The sequence below is a fragment of the Leuresthes tenuis genome, unplaced genomic scaffold (genome assembly GCF_036924035.1).
Source record: "Leuresthes tenuis unplaced genomic scaffold, fLeuTen1.0.hap1 SCAF_6, whole genome shotgun sequence".
NCBI classification, from domain to species: Eukaryota; Metazoa; Chordata; class Actinopteri; order Atheriniformes; family Atherinopsidae; genus Leuresthes; species Leuresthes tenuis.
Window position 1 is genome coordinate 26,148,676 of NW_027325360.1, and position 27,247 is coordinate 26,175,922.

The 27,247-nt window shown below is 40.1% G+C and overlaps 1 protein-coding gene across 9 annotated transcripts in view; it reads left to right on the forward strand.

Moving 5' to 3' along the window:
• Positions 1–27,247, forward strand: part of arvcfb (ARVCF delta catenin family member b) — a 192,110-nt gene that overhangs the window by 121,936 nt on the left and 42,927 nt on the right. For 7 of the 9 annotated variants that reach the window (XM_072388468.1, XM_072388472.1, XM_072388474.1 and 4 more), the window contains 5 exons: positions 564–722; positions 1,279–1,299; positions 6,293–6,933; positions 12,632–13,137; positions 22,780–22,963. In XM_072388468.1, coding sequence (XP_072244569.1) covers positions 564–722; positions 1,279–1,299; positions 6,293–6,933; positions 12,632–13,137; positions 22,780–22,963 — 1,511 coding nt within the window. The remainder of the gene's footprint in view (positions 1–563; positions 723–1,278; positions 1,300–6,292; positions 6,934–12,631; positions 13,138–22,779; positions 22,964–27,247) is intronic. The other 2 variants (XM_072388470.1, XM_072388471.1) reach the window with 1 other exon arrangement.

Below are 27,247 nucleotides of genomic sequence, written 5' to 3' on the forward strand. Positions count from 1 at the left end.
ACTGGAAGTGGATGTCACAAGTGTTTGTATCGGTTCTTATTGTGACTTGGACAGATTGCACACAAATCTACATTACTTGTGCATATTTTCTGTATTTTGCAGAATGGCTGATTGAACATATTTCACAGTTTCAGACATTTTCATTATGCAGTGATGCATAATGGCAATCTATTTTCTAATTATGGCTAAGTTTAGAACCAGTTTTACTTTCTCTATGTTTTTTATTCTGTATATCACAGCTTGCCTGTTTTTCTTACTGTTGTTTCTGTCGTAGATGTATTCATGTAGTGTGTTTCCCACTTTCCATCTACTTGATGCTTGAGTGTTGCATTGCCAATTGCGGATAGCATTATATTTAATGCCCTTCATTTGCCCTGTTTTTTCTGCTGCATTCTAATGTAATTCATTGCTGCAGTAGCAATTAAAGATTTATGTCGTGGTATGTCTTGCAGGAGATTACCTGGATGTTGTTTTTCTCCTTGCTGCTTGATGACAATTATGAAAATCAGTGTGTTAAGCCCTGATTACTTTAATACTTATTCTCACCCACCCTCTCTGTACAGGAGCAGAGCCCGAGTAACGCCACATCTCTAGCAATGATGCAGGAGCCGCAGGAGGTGGTGGAGGAGACAGTCACCATAGAGGAGGACCCAGGCACCCCCACCTCCCACGTCTCGGTGGTCACGTCTGATGATGGAACCACGAGGCGCACTGAAACCAAGGTACGCACAGGACACTGGTGAAGCGAGGCACAGATCCTGTAAATTATGTTACAGAGAAGTTAAAAATACATACTCTCAAACATGCTGCATTTTTAGGATTTTGGTTGACTGTTAGACAATGTTAGCTGTTAAACTGTGAATTGAAACTAAAAAGTAGTTCAATTGTATAATGCTTATATTCAACCTGCTACCAGCTATGACACCTTAGTGAGACACCTTAGAGTTTTTGCATTGTTGTGCCACATGGATCCCAATAAACTCACAGCAGCAAAACCCCACAAAGTCACTTTGATCCGTTTCAATATTACTTCAAGTCATGGTTATGGATTACTCCTACCAGAAAGCATACTATACTTCCACTCCCAGATTTCCATTCTTAAGAACTCTAAATCTAATAATCCCACAGCCCAAAGTGGTTTCAATACCCTCTCAGAGCTTTGTTTTTATGAAGATTTTTCATTATTAGCAAGCTCCCTGGGTGTTCACACACTTTTGTGCTTCTTAAAAGCTCCTTTGTTGATTCGTCCTCTACTGTGTTCTGTTGTTTTTTTGGAAGGACATGTCAACTAATGTGAAGGTGAGTAAACCTTTATGTCGTAATGCCTTTTTTCACCATGCCACTATTTGGTGTATGCCCATACAATCTCCAGCAGCAGTACACAATGCAAGCTAAATATAGCTACCTCACTGCGCTTTGTTTTAAGTCACTGCCTGCTACTGCCACCCTCTAGGTTGATCCAGGACTACTATCTCTTGCATGTTTTTTTCTCTCTTTTTATAGAACTAATTTAAACTGTAGATGTTAACATCAAATGGAAGTAGAGGAAGTATGAAGAATGTCTGATTCGTAATCATGATGTAGCAAATGTTAAACCCTGACACACCAAGGCAGAGGAATTACTACTTAAGTGATTTATTTGAACTTATTTGAACTACTTTGAAGTGCCATCAGTAATCTGCAACCAGATACCGTCAGCGAACTCTATAGTTATTCGTTGATTGTACTCCTGTTTTGAAGGAAACGTCAGAAAAATATAGCGTATTTCAAAAACCAAAATGTTGCCTCCAAAAGAAGGATGACTTCTGAGATGAAAACTTGTTCATTTAAAGGGTATGATTTACAAAAAATACACTGCTTGGCCACAGAAAGTCACATGCTTATATTTTGTTGGACCATCTTTAGCAAAGATAATGACACATAACCCCTGTGGCAGTGTTTTTGCGGGCTTATGCCATGTCACAGTATTTAATTCTGCCCAGAGTTTCTTTGATGTTTGACCTTGATCTTGTATTGATGATGGAAGAGTCAGGCCCCTGCGTGAAGCCTTCTCAAGCACATTCCAAAGATTCTCAAAATGGTTAATGTCTTGGATCTTTGGTAGTCAATCCATGTGTGAAACTTATGTCTCATGCTTACTGTGCCTGTCTTTCACAATTTGAGCCAAAAAATCCTAGCATTTTCCCCTTGGAATATGCCTGTGCCATTGGAGATGAATAAAACTTATTGTCAAAAAAGAAAACCACATTCAGTATGTTTAGATAATTAGCTGACCTCATTTTTTGGCCACACAAGGCTGCTGAACCTAGACTGGACTAAGTGAAGCAAGCCCAGATCAGAATAGCAAATACTGTGGAAGAGAACATGTTCTGTCTGTAGATATGAATAAAAAAAAGAGATTCTCATTTACATGATTACATGATACTACACTTGTGAAACTATATTGCATTGCTACTTGCCAGTAAATCCCTTTAAATTAAATTAAAATGCTTCCACGATCATACCTGCAATGTCTGAAAGCTATTGCAGCATTTTGGATGCAGATGCAAACGTTGTACGCTCAACTGTAAATGTAGGCTTCCAGAGGAGTGGGGAGCACTGTGTGCAGCTCTTACTCCAGGGACTGTGAGGTTGTAATTAAAAAGCCCGGTCTAATCCCTCATCAGGGAGGACCCATTGCCCTCCGGACTGTTTACTTCAAGGGGATTGGCCACACACACACACACTCACTCACTCATATATATATAATTTTTTTTTGCATCAGGGCACAGAACTTCTTTGGAATAATGCACACAAATGCACCAAGCAAAACCTCCCACTCATCAAGGACTTTACTGAGGACGAAGTGGAGGAAAGGACGACACTTTAAAGATCTGCTACCCTGCTGATAGTGGGGATTGGGTGTTTTCTAGAAGTCACTTTGAGGGGAAAAGCTCATTATTGTTTTTTCGTTCCGTCTCTTTAATGTGTTGTTTTTATTATCTCTCCTTTTCAATCTCCCTCTCCATTCCTTAGCAGCTCACAGTTTTATTTATGTGCTCATCGGTTCTTTTAAACCAAAGTCTTGCCATACTGTCTGATGCTAATGCACTCATCTCCCTTTATGGTTATCCCCCATCAAACTGTTGGAAGATAAAACACCAAGACTTTTCCCATCTTCCTGATTTGTGAGAAAAAAATGTGGTAAATGTGTTTCTTGTGATTTAGTGTCAGCAGTATCTACTTACAACACTCAGGAGCGAATAGAAAAGTGTTATCTTGACGGAGCTACTGTGTAAGACAGGTTATGTGTTAAATGAAGTCAGAGTGTATTCGTGGTGTGTTTGTGCAGAGGGTCCAGGGTAAGTGTCATCTGACAAATTTAATCAATTTAGGAAGTTTCCCATAAAACACTGTAAAACAACTATGAATGGCCTTTAATGGCAGATTAACTGCTGGCTCTCTTTACATTTTCAATCAATTCAACTCAGACTGAATTGGCCTGGAATGTGTGTATGAGTCACAGCACATGTACACGCTCAATTAGATCCACTTTCATCCTCCTGTCCCAGCATGCTGTACTTTCCCTTGGCCATCATCCAGCCCTCTTTTCCTGCTGGCAGAAAGTCTGAATGGAACACCAGTCATTTCAGAGTTGGACCAATAAAAGCAGCAAGCCTCCCCTTTCCTCTGTGTGTCAGGGTTGACCACGCTAACAGAGAAAAGCATTTTTACAACCTGCTCACACTTGGGAGTCAACCTTAAACAGGTAGACTAGAAGTGAGTTAAAATTTATAGTGCAAAATTCTAAATGGTGGCTTCACTGGGAAAAACTCAAAAATGTGCTTTACAGAACAAAGTACAGAACAGAAGCGTTTTCTGTTTATTGTACATCACTTCTTTCTTTTCTAGAAGTTTGATTTTGAAAATAATTACTCAAACACATCAAGGAAATTTCATCTTTCAAGTTGTGAAAACCGTGACAGACTGCACGTACACCCGGACCCCTACTTCAGTCCCCCCCCTCAAGAGATAGACCGTGAGGAACACAAAGATTTGTGTGGTTTTTGCTGTGTTCTCCACTCGTCCTGCCTTCCTTCCTCCTCCTCTAACATCAGCTTTTAAAACATTAACATTTAGCCTTTAGGGCTTTCCACCACTGTAAAGAAAATAACAATCTGTGTTTTCATCATCTTTACAGATGCTCTTTAAATGAGCTAAATATAAGACACAGGCATCTCAGACTGCTTAACAGCATCAATTACTGTCGCCTCCTGTCCCCTCCTGTCTCACCGATCCAGCCTCTATGTCCATTTAGGCTCTCAATAAAGTGAATGCCGCAGAGGTTGTGAAACTTCTGGCAATGCTGCAAATTGGACAGTTTGATAAACAGCTAAGGACTTTGTTAAACAGCCTGTGGTTTTCATTACTGCTATAACTTTCCACATATGTGAAAACACAGAATTGCTACAGTTGCATATAATCACACCACCAATTCAGCAACACTTTAATCCCCGTTTACTCCACTCCAGCCAATTTCAGAGGCTCCTCTGAAAACCAGGTCCCTTGTCTTCCCTCTCCCCTCCTTGCATGACAGTTTAACGCTTTGTGAACTTGAGCACACATCTAAAAGTGCTCCCTTTGCAGCCCTTGCAAATTGCCCAAAAAATGTGTTAGTACAAGTCAGCTGGACATGGAAAGGCTGGGAGCTGTTCACCAAACCTCGCTGCTTCTGACCGCCGTAATAGAAGAGAATTAAATTTGATGATTACCAAATTTCTTGTTTCATTCATGTAAATATGGACTTTATTCTTTATTTAGACTCAGTTCGTTCTTTTTGGAAGTTGTATTTCTTAGGGAAAGTGATATCGGCTGATAAAAAAAAAACGATGTATTTAGCTAAATAGTATGTAGTATGCCAATGTCTTCACCTCATGCCTGGTGTGACATTCACCTCTTGTTCCCTGCGGCCCTGAGTTCACATCAGGACCCATGGCATGAGCACCACCAACAAAAGACTACTTTTGGGGTTGCTATGGTCCACCACCTTAAATCAAGAAGATGGAAGTGAGCTCATTATCCCAAGGTCGCAAATATCCTCTGGTTGATGAGACTCAAGCAAATGAGCTCTTTGTATTTAACTATGCAAGCCAAGGTGGAGTGTCAAAAAAACAAACCACCTGGCAATTACCTGGAACATGGAAATGAACCTTGATGTTCCTGAAATTGGTTTTGTTATGTAGCTCAGTTGGGGTGTAATCAGGAAATGAGGTCAGTCTCAATTTATATTTGTTTCAGCAAAGATAATGAGGATACCATGTTTAACAACTGATATGTGGTTTCCACTTTTGCTGTTGGCACCCTCCTGTGTGGTGTAGGTTAATTTTTCCTCCTGGTTTCTTGATATTGTTACATCCATTAACTCTCTGCTGATTAAAACCGAAATCATAGCATCGATGAGAAATGAAAGAACGCTCCTTAAAAGTACAAGAACTGGTGCTGAAAATCAAACCCCTCAGAGGCAGAAATGTAATACAGGGTGTTGATCTGAACTTTTCAAGTTGGAGTTAACCTCTCTGCAACACCTGGTTGGGCCCAACATGAATTTCATCAGACCGTCATCCCTGCAACTGATGATTCATTTTCATCAACCTCATTAGTTTTAAAGAAGAATTTATAGTCGCTGACAAAATAGCCAATTATCGGCCACAGCAGAATTCATTGGGCAGCAAATTGGTTTCTATATGGGCTGAGAGCCCAGAGAGAGAGAGTTGGATTGCTGTCGGTAATTCTTTTGTCAGACAGCTTCAGAGACACCAGAGAAAGTAGAGATATTTAGCTAAAGTAAGAAGTGAGCATGAGAAATAGATGCATACTGGTCTGGTTGTCACAGTCCTGCACGCAGCGCTTTGGGTAAGCAGATGATCATAGGACATGTACTGTCTGTTTCAGCATAATTTTATAACCATCTATTGACTGTACAGATCTTTAAATTGAAAATTATTTTTAGTCGGATTTGTATTTTGATTGGTCAGAATTAAGTTAAGTATGAAAGACCTGCAAATGCTTCCCATTACATGAAATAGGATTTTAAACCATTAGAGTGCAGCAACGTACTCCAAGGGGTTGACAATCTGGGTGAGTCTAGCTACTAAGTTTTAATCTGGATAACAAAAAACACATTTTCAACTTTTAGTTTTTTCTTTTCTGTGTGTATGCAGCCTGAATGAGACATGGCCATGGCTCTGTTGGAGCAGCTTTGTTGTCATGTCATGCCACACTGTCTGATAGGTGTATATGGTCCGCTCCATAGGTGACTAAGATGGTGAAGACAGTGACCACCCGGACAGTGCGTCAGGTACCACTCGGCCCTGATGGCTTGCCACTGCCTGAGGGTTCATCCCCCCTTGGCAGCTACACCGATTCCATTGATCGGCGATACTTAAAGAATGGAAGTGACCGCTTCATCACACCTCAAGCAACCTCCACCCTAACACGCTCTTACAACAACTCCTACAACGATTCATACGGCGAGACACCTGAGAGTCAGTATGTTCGCCACTATGGTCTGCATGATGGCTACGCCGATTTGACTGACAACTACGGCAGTCTGTCGCGCGGCGTCAACTTCCGGCCGCCACGTTACCCCTACATGCCAAACAGCTACCGGCCTGAGAACAGCTACACACTGCCTATCCGCAAGGATGACTATGGCCATGTGGCACAGCCCCAGGTGCCCATGGGAAGCAGCACTGTGGATCTGAACCGCTCGCAACCAGAACGCTTCCAGCCTGAGCCATATGGCTTGGAGGATGATCGCCGCAGCTTGGGCCCTGAAGAGGAAGAGCCATATGAGCTGGAACCCGACTACTCCACTGCCAGCCGTCGCACCCTGCCGGGAGCCAACCGGGGTCGCACTCATCGGGAGCCTCTTCGTGATGTGCCCCGAGTCAGGTGAGGATGAATAAAATAAATTCACAAGTTTTGCAATCACATGCTACTGTTTTACTACACTGAAGATGATACACAGATTAATCGGCTTAAATTTTTTTTTTACACATAAATTCCTTGTGTTAATACTTAAAAAGTTGAAATATTAACTTTCGTCTGAATGACTTGTGTAGAAAGACACGGCTCTGAAAATGTGTCCAAGTTCCCACAGTGAACATGTTCTTTCTTCTCATAGCTTAAAATTGAATTCTTATTTATATAGAAAAGCAGAGGCTTTCCTTTGACAAAAGGGGAGATGCTAAATGCTAGAGAATGCTAAACTGAGAATGAACGAAGAAAGCTTGTTCTTGCTTTATAAAAGACTACAGTACATTAAGCAGTTGTCTCTTCTCCTTGCGCAACTTGCTTGACAAAGGAAGCATAAAATGGTTTGATTGCCATTTTCTTACAAATGGATAGTGAACATGTTTTTATGTCAGAGTTAAAGAGGCGGGAATGATTGGAGATGTGACAAGAAGGAAAGGATGGAGGGAGAGTGGGAGAAGACGACAGTTCGGTTATCTCTCAGAGCCTTTTTCAAGCAAACTTTGATGAGAAGAGTAAAACTCTTTACTCCCGTGAGCAGAAAAAAGCTGCTTAGCCCTCAACAATCGGATGCCAAAATGAACTCCTAATAGCCTTCTATCAGTTTGTTGCTGCCTAAAGGGGAGCCAGTGTAAAAATGAAGCGAGAGGTTTGAGGATAAGTTGGTGGAAAGTGTGCTTTAAAGACAATCACTGATCTGTTGAAGATGGATATTGTCAAGCCCTTTTCCACTAATCTAAGGGTAAAATGTTTGGGTGTAAGTCAGATATAAAGGAAAAGAGCTAAGAAGTTTTGGACGAAGTGTTGTGTTTTTGTTATGATCAAAAATGGAATGGAATTCAAGGTCTCGGCTTCTTAATTAGACATATGTATACACACTCATTTAAAGGTTCCTGGACTGATACGCATGAGCCTCAAAAGAGTCTCAAAAGCCTAATCAGACTCTCCATCTTTACACGGTTTTGACTTTGCCCTTACTCGTACACACACTAAGTATCTCCCTGTGTTCCTCACACACACACACACTCAATAAAAATCCCATCTTCAGAAAATGAGTCACTCCCCCATCCGCCTGGTAAGAGGAGCTTGCTGTGACGGGCAAATTGTAGCCTGCCTTACATGTGTCACAACACAGCTATAACAGCCACAGACATACTTACTCACATACAGCTGGTTACATGCATGCCTAAACACAGGCATGCATTTTTGAAGCAATCTTGCTAATTGCAGCAATAAATTAATTCCACATCTTTCTTTCAAATTCCCTTCGTTTCTCCTCCACTAACATCAAAACACCAAAACACTAGCATGATGTAGAAGTAGGCATTTTATTTTTTTCTCCTGAGAATAGTAACTATCAGCTTTCCCGGAGTGCCCAGGCTCTCCTAAGCACTAACACTGTGATTAGCATTCTCCCAAGAAAGGATCAGCAACTCCAAAGTGCTGTAATGAATCGTAGACTTAAAGCGCTCTAATTACAGCTTATCATTTCATGCAAGCCTTCAATTATGCACAGACAAAAATGAAGATATTTAGTGCTAAAATGGCTTCTTGCATTGGGACCTTGGACTCATTTTGTCACCACATTGGAGTCCATTGTGTGTTGGCATGTGGATGTGAATGATGTTGTGTTTCCTCAAATGTGCATCCCTCTTAGACTTTAAAGTTTACTGTTGTGTTAGATGGGAACTCATGAAGACCTAAAGTTACCTCTCAAAAGTACACTCATGTGTCACATGTTTTTCTAATGCAGCATGGATATGCGGATGCATCTGTTTGCTATGTTTCCCTTCTCATTTACTCATCTTTTCTGTTTGCCAACTGTTTGTAATAGTCTAATATAATTTGGGATTATTTTCTGTTGTATCAGGTTCCTAATTATTCAGCAGAGTGAAGACATTCTGTCATCAGTTGTGATACCAGCTAGAACTATGTTTTCTCTTTCTGTGCAGGAGAAAGTGTTGAATTACATAAGCTTGATGGAACTTCATCCATTTAAACCTGTTGTCTTTTTAATGTTCAGTATTTAAGTTTCGTGTTCAGTTTAACTTGGGTTAAACTTAAGGCATTATTACATAGTATTTTGGCAAAAGTAACCATGAATGTAGCCCCCGATGGAGTGAGGGTATTGTTTTTTTGTCTCTCTGGGCAGGCAGGGATAAACTGTCTGGATGTGAGTGCATCTGACCCTCCTCACCCCTCCTAACACAGCCTTTATATGTTTGTGACACTGTGTGTGTTCATGAGCACCTTTCTGTGAGTGTAGGTGTCCTCGTGCCAGCATGATAAATTGCCACATTTGAACTCTGCAAGACTACAGGTGCATATTTAAGCCAATCTCTAATGGCTCATCTCTCCTTGGGCGATCCAGTCTGCTTCACTTGCCCACTTCCTTCCAGGGGTCACCACTCTCTCTCTCTCTCTCTCTCTCTCTCTCTCTCTCTCTCTCTCTCTCTCACACACACACACACACACACACATACACACACACTTGCATGCACGCTCACATTCACTCATCACTTAATTGAGAAAAGCGGGGGTGCCTTAATCTAATCCACTAATGTCTGGAGGGAATGGCCCGTGTAAGTGATGTGACACAGGCCAGCTCGGCCCTCCTCTGCCTCCTCCTCAAACCTGCCAACAGGCTTTAAGTGACAGCTAATATTTGACTTGATATTTGATGTGCCCTCTGTTTCGTTTGAGGTGTCTCTGAAGCCTTCAGTAAATGATAGAGGAGACACTGTCATTTAACTGAAAAATTACATTTAAACACCAACACTCTTTTCTATTCTTTGCACATTGCTTTTCCAAGACACTTTTCTGCTTCATGTAACTAGTATTCAAAATGGCTGATATACCCAATAGAAATTGGTAGTGAAAAGCTCATGAATGTTTATATACAAAATGCAAACATGTTTGGGGTCTGTAATCCTCTTCTGTTGGTCTCCTTTGATTGGCATTCAAAAGAGCAGGGTCATAGCTGAAGGGTGATGAAAGTAACAGTGACAGAATATGAAGAAAAGAAAGAATAGCAGGGATGTGAAAGAGTCCAGATTAATAGATGAGTGTAGAAGTTTTCAGACATCCAGACATTTCACGTCCAAACACAAAACAAGTGCACCCATGCATCCTTAGACAAACACACAAATACACACAAATGGTCCAGACATTAAGCGACTCGATTAACATGAGGGGGGTGATCCGCTGTGATCACGCTCAGAGTATCGTGTCTGGCGGCAGAGAGCCCTTTCACATCCCATGAATACACCCTACCCTGTACACACAATGCTGGCAATTTAAATGCAAATGCTGACATTCCCATCACTCAGCCTCGCGACGGCAGCTTTACCAAAAGCCCGACCACATCAGCCCAGATCTAAATGAGCCACGATCTGTGCAACTGTACATATTATCCGTGTGTTGAAGTATCTGAACTGTATAAAGAAGACAGTGTGACACATAATGAGAGAGAAAACTGAAGAGCGATAGAGATGCCATGCATGACAGAGCCAGTGGTTTATGTATGCGGGTCTCCACAATCTTGATGATTCCAAGATTGTGAACTGCCCTTTTCTATTGGTGGGTTACTCCAGCTTCCTCTTGCTCTTGTCAGCTGCAAAGGAAATCTGGATGACCTCCGAGTGTGTTTAGATCTCAGTGCAAGCAAGGAAGCATTTAGTAACCACAATCACATGCATGCATACTTGCTAATTTCCCACTTTTTCCACATATTCTCTAATGCAGCTCCATATTTTCACCAAAGCTCAGAGCAGCAGTTGCTCTCAAAATGATGTGTTGTAATCAGGCTTTTGATTTGCCCCTCATTCCACACTATGAGTCAAGGCTGACTGTGGAGTTTGTGGTTCCCCAACATGTACCATAAAGCTGGGAAGGAAAAAAGTAAACATGAAAATAAAAATCATACAGCAATGACACAGTACACATGGTTTTAGTTAGTTTTTATCAGTCAAAACCTTTTTGCACTTGGTATATGCCCATGTGACTGCAGAGTTTCATTCACCACAGTGATTCTTAATAAACTTGCAGCATTTATAGACAAAGGCCCTACTGTAGCGATGTCTCTCTTCATCTCTATAAATCCTGTTTACATCCATCAGAATAGAGGATTTAATATCATGACATATTGTTCAGGATGGAGTTTACCTCTCAGTTCATCTTGTATTGATTTCCCTGACAGCAAAATGAACAAAGTAAAGTAAATGCCATAAAAGGCTACATTGCTACTGCAAAGCTTTTATAAAAGAGGAATACACCAGAGTGGAGGCGATATGGCATGCAGACCCCCTCCTGCTTCCCAATGATGCCTTAGAAGAACTGTAAAAACAAATAATTAACATAAAACTCATTAAAAATTGAGCTCAGTTTCGAAATTTCCTGCCAACAATCGACTGTGGACACCATTTTGCTGCACTGCCAGCTACCATGCATAAAAGATGTTAAGAGGAGACCAGCTGTATTATGTCATGAGGGTAAACAATCTCAAACTGTGGGGTGGGTGGGGGAGATTATGATGGCTGTGCATAAGCACACAACTCTAATTTAATTCCACTCCCCGTGTCAGAACTCTGCCTACCAAACATTTTCTCATCCTTTTGTTACGAAACAAGTTTAAAAAACTGTTTTTGCAACTTGTCTGCTCTTGTTAAATATGTTTCCCCCAGCTCTCCATGCTTAGAGTGGGCCCTACGAGTGAAAAATGCTCCCTATGATTAAAGTGCCTTAAGTAGACATAAGTAGCATGCACTCCACCAACAAATGATCTGTCACTGGAATAAAGCTCCTATATTTTCATCCATGCTCCAATAAAGAATTTATAAAGCTGTCTGTGGAGTAAAGAAGGGTAGAGAACAGACTCTAAGAGCCTTCAAAAGAGAAAATTATTAAAGGATACCCCCCACCCCCGTGGATCACTGTGCCACTTAATTCCATCACCAAAAATTAGGAGAGCTCAATACTGTTTAAATCGCCAGCACCAATAATAATAATGCTAATGAGGCTAATGCTAGTAGAAATGTCCCAGAGTGATGGTCATTAACATTTCAGCAACTGCATGCTAATGTTGGGAGCTGAGGAAAGGCTGCTCTGAAGGCACCATAGGGGCTCATTGTTCTCCCTAGGGGGGCAGCATAGCTCTTTTCTCTATTTCCTAAGGATAGAGGCTTCAAAAAATGTTTCTGAATTGGTTGAGAGAAAAACTTCACAAGTCTTTCCCTCAAAGCCCTTACATTGGTGTCACTTCGTCTCTGTTTCTTTTTGCAATATCCCCATCACTCTCTTCAAGTTCTTGTTTGCAGAAGTCTGACATGTTTGTCACTCCTACAGAATCATAATGCTGCATATCATTCTTCTCTTACTGCAAAGAATTGCTATTACAATCCCTCTGACTAACCTGATAATAACAGATCCAAACTACAGATCACCTCGTCCTCTGGTTTACCTTTTCCCTCTCATTAGTCAGTGGGCCTATCTCAGTCGGCTTCTTGCAAATTATTTTCCTCTTATGTCTAATTCTTTCAGACAAATATGTCTTAGTCACCCTCCATTTACCTCTTCCATCTTTCCTATCCTGACTGTCGTCTCCACTCTTATCTTTCAGAGGGTATCCAGATGACCCCATTGAGACAGAGCTGATCGATGAGCGTCATCCTTACATTCACGGCATATATTCAGCCCCACTGGCTCAGCCTGAGAGGGGGAGCATGGCCAGCTTGGACCGAATGGGTGGCAGGCGCTCACCTTCAATCGATAGCATTCGCAAAGACCCACGCTGGCGGGATCCCGATCTCCCTGAGGTCATCGCCATGCTAGGCCACCCTATCGACCCAGTCAAGTCCAATGCTGCTGCCTACCTGCAGCACCTGTGCTATGAAAATGACAAGATCAAGAAGGACGTACGTCAGCTGAAGGGGATTCCTGTTCTGGTGGGGCTTTTGGATCACCCCAAATCTGAAGTCCACCGCAAAGCTTGCGGTGCCCTGCGCAACATCTCCTACGGCAAAGACAATGACAACAAGGTGGCGATCAAGAACTGCGACGGTATTCCAGCCCTGATCCGCCTGCTGAGGAAGACCAACGATATGGAGATTCGGGAACTAATCACAGGTGAGATGAACATTTCTTTATGAAAGGAGTAGTTTGACATGTTAAAAAATGCATCTTTTAGGTTAATGTTATTGCATTCTTTGGATGATGATATGATCAAGCTTTGAGGCAGTTTTTAAACAATTAAGCTTAGTCCAGTGAAAATGGGGGAAAAAGGAAAAAGAACAAAGTCTCTATGGCGGATTATATTAGATGGAACTGTGTTGTAGGATTTTCAGTCAATCAAGCTTTCAGTGAGACCATTTCGTAACTTCTCACAGAATGATTTCAGTCAAGTTTAAAACTAGACCTTATTTCTGGCATTAAATACGTTCATCTATTCACCGAGAGCAATTTGGTGAAAGTCGGCGTCTATTGGAAGATATTTAGATTCCTCGAAATCCATATAAAGGAGTGAACGGGGACATAGACGATGCAGCCTCTAAATAAGGCATTATCTGTCTTCATTTGACCAATACTTTAAGATGAATTAATGAATGAACGCATACTATTACACTTTATTATTGCACTGTTCGTCTACTGGGATGACGTCATCGACGCACGCCGCTATAGCACAGCTCATTCACTCTGGAAGGGACGTCCATTGTACTCAAAGTTGTCGTCCACGTCGTCAAAATCTGCTAAATATTCTGCCATATTGCACAAAACTATCAGTTGCAAACTACGTGTGAAATTAGCCGACTGTCACAGAGCACGGAGTAAATGAGCTGTGCTGCAGCAGTCGATGACGCCATCCCAGTAGACGAGTGTGTAGAAAGCCCTCTATAAGCCCCCTGATAGCCGCCAATAACAACAACACAGCAACTATGAGCTAACAGTGCAATAGTACACATTCATTCATTCATTCGTCTTAAAGTATTGGTGAAATAAAGACAGATAATGCCTTATTTAGAGGCTGTATTGTCTGTGCCTTGTTCTCTCCCGTTATATGGATATACGCGGATCTCAAGTAATCTAAATATCTTCCGAAAGACGCCGACTTTCACCAAAATGTTCTCGTGAGTAGATAAACGTATTTCATGCCAGAAATAAGGTCTAGGTCTAAAAATACCGGAGTTCCCCTTTAAAGTAAAGTCTGTTGGTTGTCACGTCCACTGTAGGATTCCAACTCCTGTCTGCCTAATAACTTTCAGCTCTCTCCCACATACAGTACAAGGGTTCGACTTTGAAGCCTTAAGTTGATAAAATAGCACCTTAGTATGCCGGTCTTTTCCAATCACTGTTTGCATACTTTCCATCACATATGTATTCTGTCCAGTTTCCATAATCTCATGCTCTGCATGTCAATGTGGGGCTGCGAGTCAAATTATATCAAGACACAGACTTTTAGGTCTTTACAGCTTATTATTATTGAACATCATTGACATCTTTCTATTGAATTGGACCCTAACATTATGTGATACGTTTGTGTCCCAGGCATACTTGATTAATTAGAATTGTGTGTCTGCCAATGTGCTGGTACGGGGAGATAACCATGCATTCAAAGCTGTAATGAGTCATTCTTTTAATTATAGAGAAGATACATTTCACTTAATTATCATACTACAAGCTTGTCTTACTACGCATTGAGAGTGGCATACGTTAAAGAGCAATTTTGCATTCTCAGAAGGTTTTTCTCTCATTTAAAGGCTATAAAGGTCACCGCTGAGTTGTAATGTAGAACAAATTTGGTGATATTTGATTACTTTAACCCCATAATGCAGCACTGTAAGCAGAAAAAAATGGATAGAAAGTGAAAGCAGAAAAGCGGAAAGCACATCAATATTGATTTTTCTACAGCAAGCTATTAGGCACACAGGATAATGGAATATGTTTTAATTCCTTTAAGAGGCTCTATTGATTCAGATGCAGAGATAGGGTGTCCTCTCCATACCTTGATAAAAGTCAGCTAGGGAGTACAGTGTGTGAGTGTGTCAATGCTCAGTTTATCTCCACTGATTTGACCTGACACACGCTTGCGCACTTTGGGGGCTGAGAAGTGGGCTTTTGTTTTTAGTGCACTCGTGTGAAAAATGAGAGCCACTTTAAAGTGAGACACCTGACCCTTGTGAAGTTACTACTGAGTGAAAATACAGTATCCCCACTGAATTGAGAAAGTTTATCACCCGAGGTTTTAGGGGCCGACAACAGTTTCTGGCTATATGAATTTCATGATAGCATGCTGGCTGTTATTTACTGACCCCACGCTTGTTGAACTGTGGATTGCATGCATACGTGTGAGCATGAATGTGTCCCCTTCGCCGTGATGTTGCAGTGAGTGATGAGGGTGCTGCAGTAGAAATTAATGCCTTTACATCACCATGTTGCTCCCTCTTGTAGCTAAAAATAACTCCACCCCACCACAAGACAAAGAGGACAGAATGGAAGGAGGCTTCTCCCCTCACATACTCATTATTCAACCCTCCCACACTTTTCTCTCCTTCATTCATTATCTACACTCACAGTGATTTTCTGCCTCTTACTAGTTTACTCCCTATTGCCTGTGCTCCGGCCTCAGTGGAAACGGCTTCTTCACAATGCAAGCTCAGCTCACGTCCTCTTCCACAGGACTGGAATTGCCCATGTTTTTCTACAATTAAATATAATTGGAGGGTTTTAAATATGGGCCCCTTTCTTAGTCTGTGTGTTTCAAAAGTTTGCAGTGAACGTTTGTGCTGTCCCTGCAAAACCACAGAGAGCTCCGTTTTCTACAAAGAGGAAACGGGTGACATGGAAGGAACCTAGCTGTTTCATGTTCCAACACATGAGACAGACAGACAAGTCATATATGTATATTTAGATCTTTGTACTGTTCTGAACAATTCTTTTTTTCTCCTGAACTAGGCTCTGGGCTTTTTGGGCCCTTTAGGAATCCCTACTCTGTAAATTTAGATTATTAACGGGTATGTGTACTCTTTTTACTACTATTAATGTCATTTGGATGAAAAATACAAATGGGACAAGTTGGCAGGGATTTTCTTTGGAAGATAAATAATGTCTAGACACATGTGTCAAGCATTTGTGCTTTGGTCTGTAATATATACACCATTGTCTCTTGGATACTTTTACTCTCTTGTAGTTCTGCAATCCATTTCTACATGAATTAGTTTTTAGGTCAGATGTAAGAAAATCAACATTCTTATTATTCTTCTTATTATATAAATAATCTAAGGTAATGAACAAACTCTATTCAAATAAACAGTCATAAATCTTATTGCTTCACTTAAATCAGTCATTCTCTGTTTAAAAGCAATAAAAATGGGCTTTTTTCCAACTTTCTGTACACATTGTTAATGGACCTCACATTTACAGCATAATAGTCTGGTCAAACAGTTCAATCTTACAATAAAATGTTAATCATTTTTTTTTTTATATTTACCCAAGAGAGCAAACATTGCTCTGTCCTTGTTTATATAAATATCTAATAGCCTCTTTAAATGAGCCAGTGACATTAAATATAAGTCCCATGTGTTTAGAATAATGCACAGTCTCCAGATTATTTCCATTATAAACAACTTTGTATATCTGCATGTCCTTTCTTTCTGTGCCCCACTGTTGTTGTGGTTGCCAGTATAGTTTAGTGCCTCCTCTTTCTTTCATGTCGGAAAAAAATTTCATTTCATCTTGATTTTCTTTGTATATAATTCCTATACAATATGATGTAATAATATATATAATAAACCACTGTCCACTAATGATTTTTTAGTAAGACTCAGAGAAGGTTCTACAGGTTTTTGACTTATTTGAAGTCAATATAGGTCACTTTTAAATGATTGCTCCTCACTCCTTCTTTCATGATGTATACACAAGAGTGACAAAGAGAGTCACAATATATTTATTTATTTTTGTCATTTTTTTTGCTGTCTGTGTGAGATTGTATAATAAATCAAGAATTCGGTTAACTAGTATCATGCCAATCTCCTGCTGGATTTTCCTACAGACAAATCAAAGTGAACTAGGATTTTCAGTTCTATTATATTCTCACTGGCGCTCCATTCTGATACATACATGCAACATTTACAGCATGCATTCCTGAGTCTGCTGTTTTACAGGGTGTACATGTATGAACCCACATTTAGGTGTGACTCGTGAGGCAGCGTAACAAAGTCATTTTTAAAAGAGGTAACGTACTTGAGGTCCCCCACCATGATCCATTAAACAAACGTCTCTGTTCACCATTGAAATATGTGTCTTGTATTTAGATGTGTGTTACGTGGCCCTTCCAGTCTTATTTCATTAACTTGCTTTCATCTTGACAGTCCCGTCCTGCAGAGTACACACATCTACACATTTTCTCCTATTTGTATACATTTGTAATAGAGTGAATTTACTTCTTTAGACCTTCCTCCTCCCTTCTTGTTTTTCGTGCTTCCTGGAACCCTGCATGCCCTTTCCCTCTTTCTAAACTGTTCCTTTCTCATTCTTTATTGCTGAGAGTGTGATGGATGACATAAGGGGTGAGGAGGAGAAGGAGAGGAGGAGAATGGTAATGGGCAGAACTAAGTTAATAACCCTGCTTGAAGAGCAACATGTCTGCGAGTGGTGCCTGGAAAATTTAATTAGCTTGAGTCGTAGCTCCAGTCCCGTTCCTGTCCCAGTCCTGGTCCTTCTAGAGATGAACTGTTGCTGTGCGTTTATCAGATCAATGTTTAATGTAATAAGCTTTCTCTACATTTTTCCTGTTGGTGGAAAAGTGATTACCAGATGTATTTTGAATATATTTCCAGAGCTTAATGAGTTATATGCATATATTGCAGTTTGTAATTCTTTATAAGTGTTTTGCCAGTTTGGCACATTATGCACAGCTTAGTGAAAAGTTTCTTTTACTTGCAACCCAGCCAGACTGTTTAATCCCTGGGAACTTTCTGAACAGATAAACAACATAAATAAATCAGAAAGAAATAGCATTTTTGATCTTGAAAGCAGTTTGACTTAGTTATGAAAGGTCATATCGAAGTCTTGGAATTTGATATAGTGGCCCTGTTGGGAGTCCTAACTTTATTAGATAGCAAAATGATGAGATGAGACTTATTTATCCAAGATCATCATTTAGCAGTTCCACCAGTGATTTATTTTTCTGCTGGAAGTAAACACTTAATATGAGGGTGTGTTAAGATCTGATCTCTGAAAGGTGAGAGTGAAAGTGAAAAACGTGAGGAGGAGAGAACTGTGAAAATGTTTCTTCCTGTTTGAGATCAGCATTCAGGCTGAATGTGCAAATTCATCAGTGTGGATGTAGCCTAAAACTCTGCAGTTTTCAGCCAACAGCAGCACTTTAGGGGTTTGGATCACCTGCAGAATGTTGCTGAGACAGATGCTAGCTGGCTGTTTTTCAAACCCACAATGGCCCTGCACCATGAATCTATGTAGGTAATTAACTGAAGCACATTTATCTACTGTTCGACGGCTGTGCAGCACACTTTCAGACAATTTAAAACTTTAAATTTAAAACTAAGTGCTGTGGTGTCTGTTCTGTGATGCGAAAGATACTTTTTGAGATCTGATTTTGATTAAATCAGAAAACCCCAGGCACACAGGTGTATGTTAATGTCAGGTGTGAAGTGAGGCTTTGGCATCACAGTTGATGGGGTTGTGCCTTTGGCCTGCAAGACAGCAGGACATCCATAACACATACACACACCTGACAAACCGACTGTGGACAGCAAATAGACTAAACCTGATCCAGAGTCACTGGTCTGAAACAGTGGCAGGACATGGGATGGAGACCGTCACTTCCACAGCACTCTGTCATCTTAAATAACTTTCTGTCAGTGGGCTGTATGCCCGTCGTACTTGATGGATCACAGCCACAGCAGACATGCCTTTTCCTCCCCTCTGGCATATGCGATCACTGGAGAGGTGACTGATTTTGCCAGCCTGGGCAGAATTTCAGCTGAAACACTGGAGGTGACAGTGAACAATCCAGGTGGAAAAAATTTGCAAGACTGAAGTTTGCTTAATGCATCGTATGGAAGAAAAAAATCTCTGGTTTCTTTTGCTACTTTAAGTTGTTTTTCCAATGAAACTTTCTGTTTCTGTAAGTTGTGTTTGTGCTTCTTTCGCTGTTTGTAGCTTGAGTGAAAACGAGTGAAAACATTCTTACGCACATTTATTTCCAGTCATGTTTAATGTGTGAATATATTTCATAAATGCACCCTGTATTAACTCTGGCACCATTAATCTTAAGGTGGGGCGTATCACATGAATAAATGGGAAATATGTTTTTTGTGGATTAATAAAGTTCTGTTTGTTTCCTTATCATCTGCTAGAAAGTGGCACAATGCAGAGTTCATACCTGTAAATAAGCCAAAATATTCTCCATGCAGTAAATGACTAAAATGGTACAGCAAGAGGTCATCTTCCTTAAGCTCAGTGTTCATTATATGTTGACTGCACACTGAATGTTTCTTGAGTTTGTCACATGTTGACGCTAATGACACAACAGGGGGATGTAATCAAGCTGTCATCCTGGCAGGCAGGCAGGCATGAATGTTATGCTATCTGTCATCATACCAGGGTACATTTGTTTTTAATTGGATCCATGCTTGAGTACTGATATTTGCTCTAAATGCTCACAAGTGACGGTTTGCAATAATTACAAATTGACCCTGTGAAGGCTCATAGTGCAGCAAATATGCATCAGGAATGGAGCACAGGATTCAAATGATTAACATAGCATCACAACAGTGCAGTGGCTGGCCATTTTTGTCTGTCTCCTCTCCAGAGTGAACTCTGGCTCCATCCATCAACCACGGATTCCATGAGCTTTTGGATGCACATGCATGGATATAAATCTTGTGTCATTCTGAAGAACTCAAGACTTGTCATCTCTCTTGGCTCTGCATATGTTCAAGTGCAACTTCTTATCTCTTGCTGCATGTGTACACTCTTGAGTTTAATTATATTTCCCAGAAGAGTTATTATTCAGCTCAGTGCAGGGTTATTGTGTACTCTGACATTTTATGTGTCTTATCGACCAAAGCACTTCAAAACATGGGAATTGGACTCCTTATTTTGTGCAGAAAGGTCATGTACAGGTGTTTGTGTACATGTGTGTGCATGTACACATTTGCATTGAGTGAATGTCTGGAGTAAAACTAACTCTGTTTCTTATTGTTGGGACAAAAACAACTAAGACCATGGGATATGGATTGTTTTTATCTTACAGGGTGAACTGTGTCACACACTGATGATGTCAGAAGTGCAACTGCTGTTGTCACTTCAGTTTATATGGGTGTGTGAATGAGTAATGCACTGTGCTCACTTGAGCAAATGTCACCAAAAAAAGAAAAATAACTTTCTGTAACTGCACATGTCACTGCCACAGATCCTCATATCATCATTGAACTGCTCTATTTTTTTCTATTTTGACCAAAAGCTGTTGAAGATGGGAAAAAATATGAAGATAATAGATTAAGACAGGACATCATAAGAGTGGACAACGATTTTAAGTAAATAAAGGCAAAAAAAAACAAAAACCAGACATTTGAATAATTCTGATGTAGTTTTTTAATTTTCAACAAACATTTAATTATGCTGATGGAAGTATATCCATACGCTAAGTAACATCTCAGCTGGTTTTGGTCCAAGTTTAACATACCACGAAAGAAATGTTAAATTTCTAAAGGTATGAAATTCATAATAAACACGCAAGAGTGAAAAGACTTTGGTTGTGTAGGGCTTTGGGAATAGTCTTCAGTGAAAGTCGTCTGTCATGCAAGATTAAGATAAATGGCTCATTTTTTCCCCCAAATGGAAATGTTAGAATTCACTCTCTTTTATTTAATTTTCTGTTAGTAAGTGTTCCGCTTCCAACAAGCACTGTGCATCAAGGGGATAGTCTTAGGTGGGGTGTGGTGTTATTGATGATCTTAGGAGGCCTGCTCAGAAGAACAGAAATAAATGGCACAGACTACAGAGCTGCACCACATTGTACTTGTGTAATTACTTCCCAGTCTGCCCAGTTTTAGATGAGGTAATAAATGAAGATGGAATAAAATAACAGAAATGAAATTTAAGCTTGAAGTATCACAAAAACACAGTAGGTCATTCATTCATTCACTTATTCATTCACTGACTTGGCAAAGGAATCCGCTTTCTTAAGGAACAGCCACATTAGAGGGCGTGTAGTTATTTTTAGCCTTGTTTTTTTTCCCCCTGTGTGTGGGGAGCATGATTTCATAAAGGAAATACTGAATGTCTGGAAAATGTACAGGAACTGTTTTAAAGAACAGGGACAGGAAGTGTGGCAGTTTCACTAATGACCTGCTATTATGGGGCAAAAGGGAATCCACACTCTGTGGGTGTCTGTGAATATGTGTTCACGACCGTATCAGTGCATTCATACGCACGAGATGCATGTGTATTTAAGCAGGTTCACATATGCACATATGAGTGTGTGTTTAATTTTAATGCATGAACTTCCAGCTGATATTCCTTGGAAACCGTGAGGCTGGGAACATATAATGTATTAAGTGAAGGAGACAAGTATGTGCTGTTTTTCCCAAAAGGGATGGAAACTTAGTTATTGTGATTTAGCTTGCTGTTTTTGCCGATTCACCAGCACAATCAGCAGAATTTTCTATCATCTATTATGAGCTCAAAAAGATAATATTCATATATATTTCCCAAAGTGTGACTTTGACTTAAATAAATGTATCATTAACTTTGTTGTCCACTGTGCTTCTAGAAAAATAGACACTCTTGATAGCTTCAGAACTTGCGTGAGAATTTATTCAGTATTAGAGTAAACCAGTAACAGTTGTCTGGAAATCCATGCAAATCAGAGCTGATAGAGTGATGGGAGACAAAGACAGGGAGACCCATGGGATGGATTTCTGAAAATAAAAACTCAGAAACGTGTCAGACATCGTCTCTGTTTTGTTCCAACATTTTTGTTCTCCTCCACAGCTTCCATGCGTCTCAGTTCGAATGCAGTGGATGTTGATGCTTTAGCAGAGCATTTTATGTTTGTGGCTGCCTGCCTGTGCTTCGAATATTCCCCTCTCTCTGCTTTGTCACGCTGCCTCGCTTGTGAAAAGAAAGAAAAAACTTGTTGTACGTTGTACATACTCAGTTCAGTTGAGTTCACTTCTTTTTGTTTGTTTTGTGCAGGCACTCCTTGTCCTACACCTGAGTTGTTTGGATAGATTCATAGATTCCATTTCTGTGCCACTTTTATTGAACGACATTCCGTCTACACTGATCATATATATGTATTCACACAGTATCTACATAACGGTAATGCATTATGGCTCGTTCTAGTTGCAACTGATAAGGATCAGGATAATAAACATCCGACAGTCTTTTTTTACGTTTATATCATTACACGATGGCCATCCGGTTTTGTCCCGTTATATCTTAAAATGTGGTTTGTTAATTTCAGCCATGACAACATGCTTCTGTTTGTCTGCCGGACAGTTTTCATTAAAAAGGCATCACTTTTATATTCTGTCTACAGGTTTTTCTTTCTCCGCACGTCTTGCTGTGCCACATCTCTCTTCCCTTTCTTTACTATATTTTTATACACTTCCAAATTCTTGAAAATGATATCCTCCCTGTTATTCTTTATAAGCCCCTTTTTAAATGAACAATCTCCTTCTCTCGTATCTCTATCCTCTCACTATGTGTCTTCATTTTCCTCTATCTTGTGCTCCCCTGCAGGAACCCTGTGGAATCTGTCGTCTTATGAGCCCCTGAAGATGGTGATCATCAACCATGGCTTGCAGACCATGACCAATGAGGTCATTATCCCTCACTCAGGTTGGGAACACGAACCCAACGAAGATTCAAAGCCGCGTGATGCCGAGTGGACTACTGTCTTCAAAAACACCTCTGGCTGCCTCAGGTAGGGCTTGTACACTCTTTCAGAGTTTGTTTATTCATTTAACTGAAGTTTTTTAATAGAGTCATGGATTTCCGAAGAACACAGTATTTGTAGTTGTAGCGCCACACTGACTGTTCCCCTGATTGTAAGAAGAAAATGAGGTAAAGATCCAGATTGAGCAAGAAGCCCAGCAACTCCTTCCAATTATTGGAAATGATGAATACACAGAAAAAGATGAAATCCTTAAATATGTTTTAATAGCTCAAGCAGATTGAGAACGTCTGGACAAAACTATCTTTCAGAGACAGACAGTAGGCTCGACTAAGGAGCCAGATGGCAGGTTGAAGTTTATTTGGGTTTTCTGTATGTGCACACATTTATGTGATCGTCCTGGATTTATTAGAGGCTTAGCTAAACATACACAGGGTCAGGAACTACAAGAGGGAAAGACTCTTGTGTTTGTTTTGACAAAGATACCAGTGGCAGAGGGGGGCAGGTGTGATGTATATGAGACTGCGCGCCGAGCGTGGGCCAGGGTCACTTGTAAGCCCTTTAGGTACGTTGTTGATTTATGATACAGCAGATGCTATGTTCCTTCTGTCCCCAACTGTGTCTGTATGCATGTTGGTCTGTCTGCGGTGGGATTGCAGGGCGGCTTATGTCTGTGAAAACAAACAACTATTTCTGGCTTGCAGCAAACTTCTTACCTGACATTTTACCACACTTAATGGGTTATCACTTAAAAAAAGTTGTTCTTGAGTTATTCTGTTACATTGTTCACACCACACGCTAACCTAAATTGATGACAAGCCAATTTAATACTATTTTGAATGGCAGTCTTTTAAACTTTTTAATGACGTTGCCACCACTGAAACTTAACCACACAGATTTCAGTAACTACAGTAAACAGGTTAAGTTCTTACTCTTAGTTTTACTCTTCTCCATCTCCATGTTGGCATACTTCTCTATGACATCTGTGTCACTCACACAGCACATTCTGGTGTCTCTTTCCTGCCTACAATGCACTCAGGATCCATGATGCGATGTGGTTGCTCTCGACAGTTTCAGTATTGTGAACACTTTATTGAGCCAGTTGTAAATAAAAACATTGATTCAATGCCCCGTTATTAGACTTGTAGTTGTAATTCTTAGTAAAAAGGCAACACGGGAAGTGTTGTAAGTCTTCCTAGTTTTCCCCCCAATGTGGAGTAAAGACATTTAGCTAAAGACTTGCAACATGGTGTCTCTTTTCCCCTTTATGTGCTAACCCTGTTCTCAGTCATTCACTGAAATAAATGATAAATCAGTCATTATGATGATAAATGAAAAAAATCCTGCATCATTTTAATTTCCCTTCGGGATGAATAAGGTATTTTTCATCCATTGATGTAATTTAATCGATACTCAGAACAGCAAAAATTGGGCCCCACTTCAAAACTGAGCCACTTGGATTTGAACTTTGCAGTCCCACGAGTGTCTGCTTTAACCAGTGCCTGAAACTGTCCTCAGTCCAAGCAACAGCGCCATGAGTCCACTACACTATGTTTACCTTTGAGCAGCTGAAAAACACTCTCCTCCTCGATTGGCAATAAAAGGCAGCTGCCACACAGACAAACATGTGCTTGCTCCGCTCTGGTCTTCCCTCCTCTCTAATGTTCTTCATTTTAAAGTCTTATTTACTCCACTGTAGGGTCCAGAAACTGGATCCATTTTAGCCTGTTGACATCACAACTCAGAATGTATTGTAATGTAAATAACAATGGTGTCCTAAGACTTTTTTCTGATATTATAAAAAGAAGCACATCCTTTTGAATATCACATTTACGCTGCATGTAGCCAGTGCCTTCTCTGACATAACAAGCCATACACCTTATATTAGTAGTTGGTGCCTTTTCGGCTTTGGCTTTTAGGCTCACAGTTAAAACTCTACTTTGACTATGTGTCCTCTACGCTTTTTTCTTTCTTGAAATGGTGTATAACTTTTTCTTCTTCCTTAACTTACTGTACGATTTCTCCTGAGTTCTCACAAAATCAGAGAAACAGCAGAGAAACACATGCGCTCTCGTTGACTTGACTTTCCTTTTTGATTGCCACATAACTTTACTTAGAAAGAACTGTATTTCTTTTGCATTTGTCGATCGTCACCCTCACCTTAATATTAAACTATTTTGGTATTAATTTTAAATTACCATTATCAAACTGAAGAAGATTGCTCAAATTCAGCTCTGAAATTCTAAGTATTTTTCTGTTTTTATTTTTATTGTACATTAATGTAAAGTGAATATCTTTTAGATTGTTAGATTTGATTTCAGTGTTAGCAATTTTCTGTTTACCTCTTCTTAGTTGTTGTCTCTGCTCACTTCTGCCATGGTCATTAAGTCTGTGATTTTGGCTTCATCTAAGAGTGACAGACTGTAGGCATGTGCGAAAGACATAGAGTGTGTCTGTGGGTTAGCGTGCCTCATGTCTGGCTGTGCTGTCTCCTCCTAGCCTGGCCAAGCCAGTCTAGACTGTGATCCAGAACTCCTCCTGCTCTAGATGTTGCAGAGTGCTGGTTGGCATCCAGAAAAACACAGCATCCAAATCCATAGAAGACGGAGAAACAAAACAAAACAAAACAAAACTAAACTAAACAAAGAAACCCAGTGTGTTTCACACATTATTGCATTATATAGATGGTTACATAGTGCAAAAGCTTACTTTAAAGTTTAGAACATTCTGCATTGAAGATCAGAAATAACATAGAGGGAATAAAAGGAAATGCTCTGATAATGCTGTGGAACGTCACGGAGAAGTCATAGAATTTGACATAAGGTTCACAGTGGGAACAATGCTGTCTCTGATCTTTCAGTTTCTCATGAATTCATTAAATCACCTGCCATGTACTTTTCTTCATGTTCATATATTGTCAATTTTTCACTTTCCATCCAAACACAACATCCACTTAACTCATTTCTGCCACGTCTCACTATATCTAACCATCACTCTCACTCCTTTGACCCAAGATGCAAGCCTCACTGATGAAAATGTGTCTCCATAGCAACTGTAACTAAGCCCACAGTTGCCTAGACGCAGGGCTGGTGCACTGGGGAGAAGTGCTGATGCCAGGGAGAATCTGTTTACTGACGCCAACAGAGACACAGCTTACACCTCAGTAAAGCCAGGAATAGTTTTATTATGACCGCCCCCATCTGTCAATATGGGGCTGCTTTATGCAATGTTTACGCTGTGGGCTTCCTGAAAAGAAAACTGTATGCGTTTGTGTGTGTGTGTGTGTGTGTTGTGTTTGGTTGTGGAGGGATCTGAATTGGCATTGTTCCCAGTAAGAAGACATAAATGTCTGTCAAAATTGACAAATTATCTTCAGTGCAGAGGAGCACACAGCAGTAGGGGACTGTAGCTAAGCATATCTACTACTCTCCGGATATTGGACTTTCCTTTAGTATTTTTTATAGAGAATTCTAAATTTGATCAACTGACTGGATTTGAAAGCCATAGTTGTATCACAATTTGAATTAATTTGTTTTTATAGATTGATTTAGCCAACAATATAAAATGTAATAGAGAGCTCATTATTGAATACTTTCATTATATAAGAATAGTATTAAGCTTACAGGAACCATGTGTCTGCATTGAATACTTCTATATTTGACTCCTCACATAAATGTTATTGGATCTTTGGATGTTGTATTGATTTCCACCACAGTCTCTTTCGTAGAATCTGAGCTAGATAGCTTAATGTTTCATGGGAAGAATAATAATTGTTGTTACTACTACTTTTGTAACTTAAATCAAAAGGAATCATAGTAAAAAAAAAAACTAATTCCCACACCTCTACATTTACACTCACATCTCCCAGGAATACCACAAAGCCTTACTTTGCTCTCTTGAGCTTGTTTTTTAAAATAGTTTTTTTAAATAGATAATTTTTGTTAAATAGATAATGAGACTTTGTAACATGTGCATCTGAGGTTGTTTTAAAGAGCTGGTAAGAATTGAAAAATGGCATGCTTTCTTTTTCATATGACTGAATGTCTTCATGACACTGCTTTACAGTCAGTCTACCTGTCCCTTTGTCATTTTTGTCTTCAAAAAACACGAGACTGGATGATGACCTGTGTTTCTGACACTTAAAGCTGACAATGATACATGCGAATTTTGCTTCCATAACAACTCAGCCGTCAGTAGAAGAATCTGAACACCGATTACATAAGAAGCTCAATCATGAGTCTAAATCAAAAATGGGAACTGAGTCAATAAAACCTGGAAGATACCAAGCGTCAGGGTGCACATATGGTCCTGCAG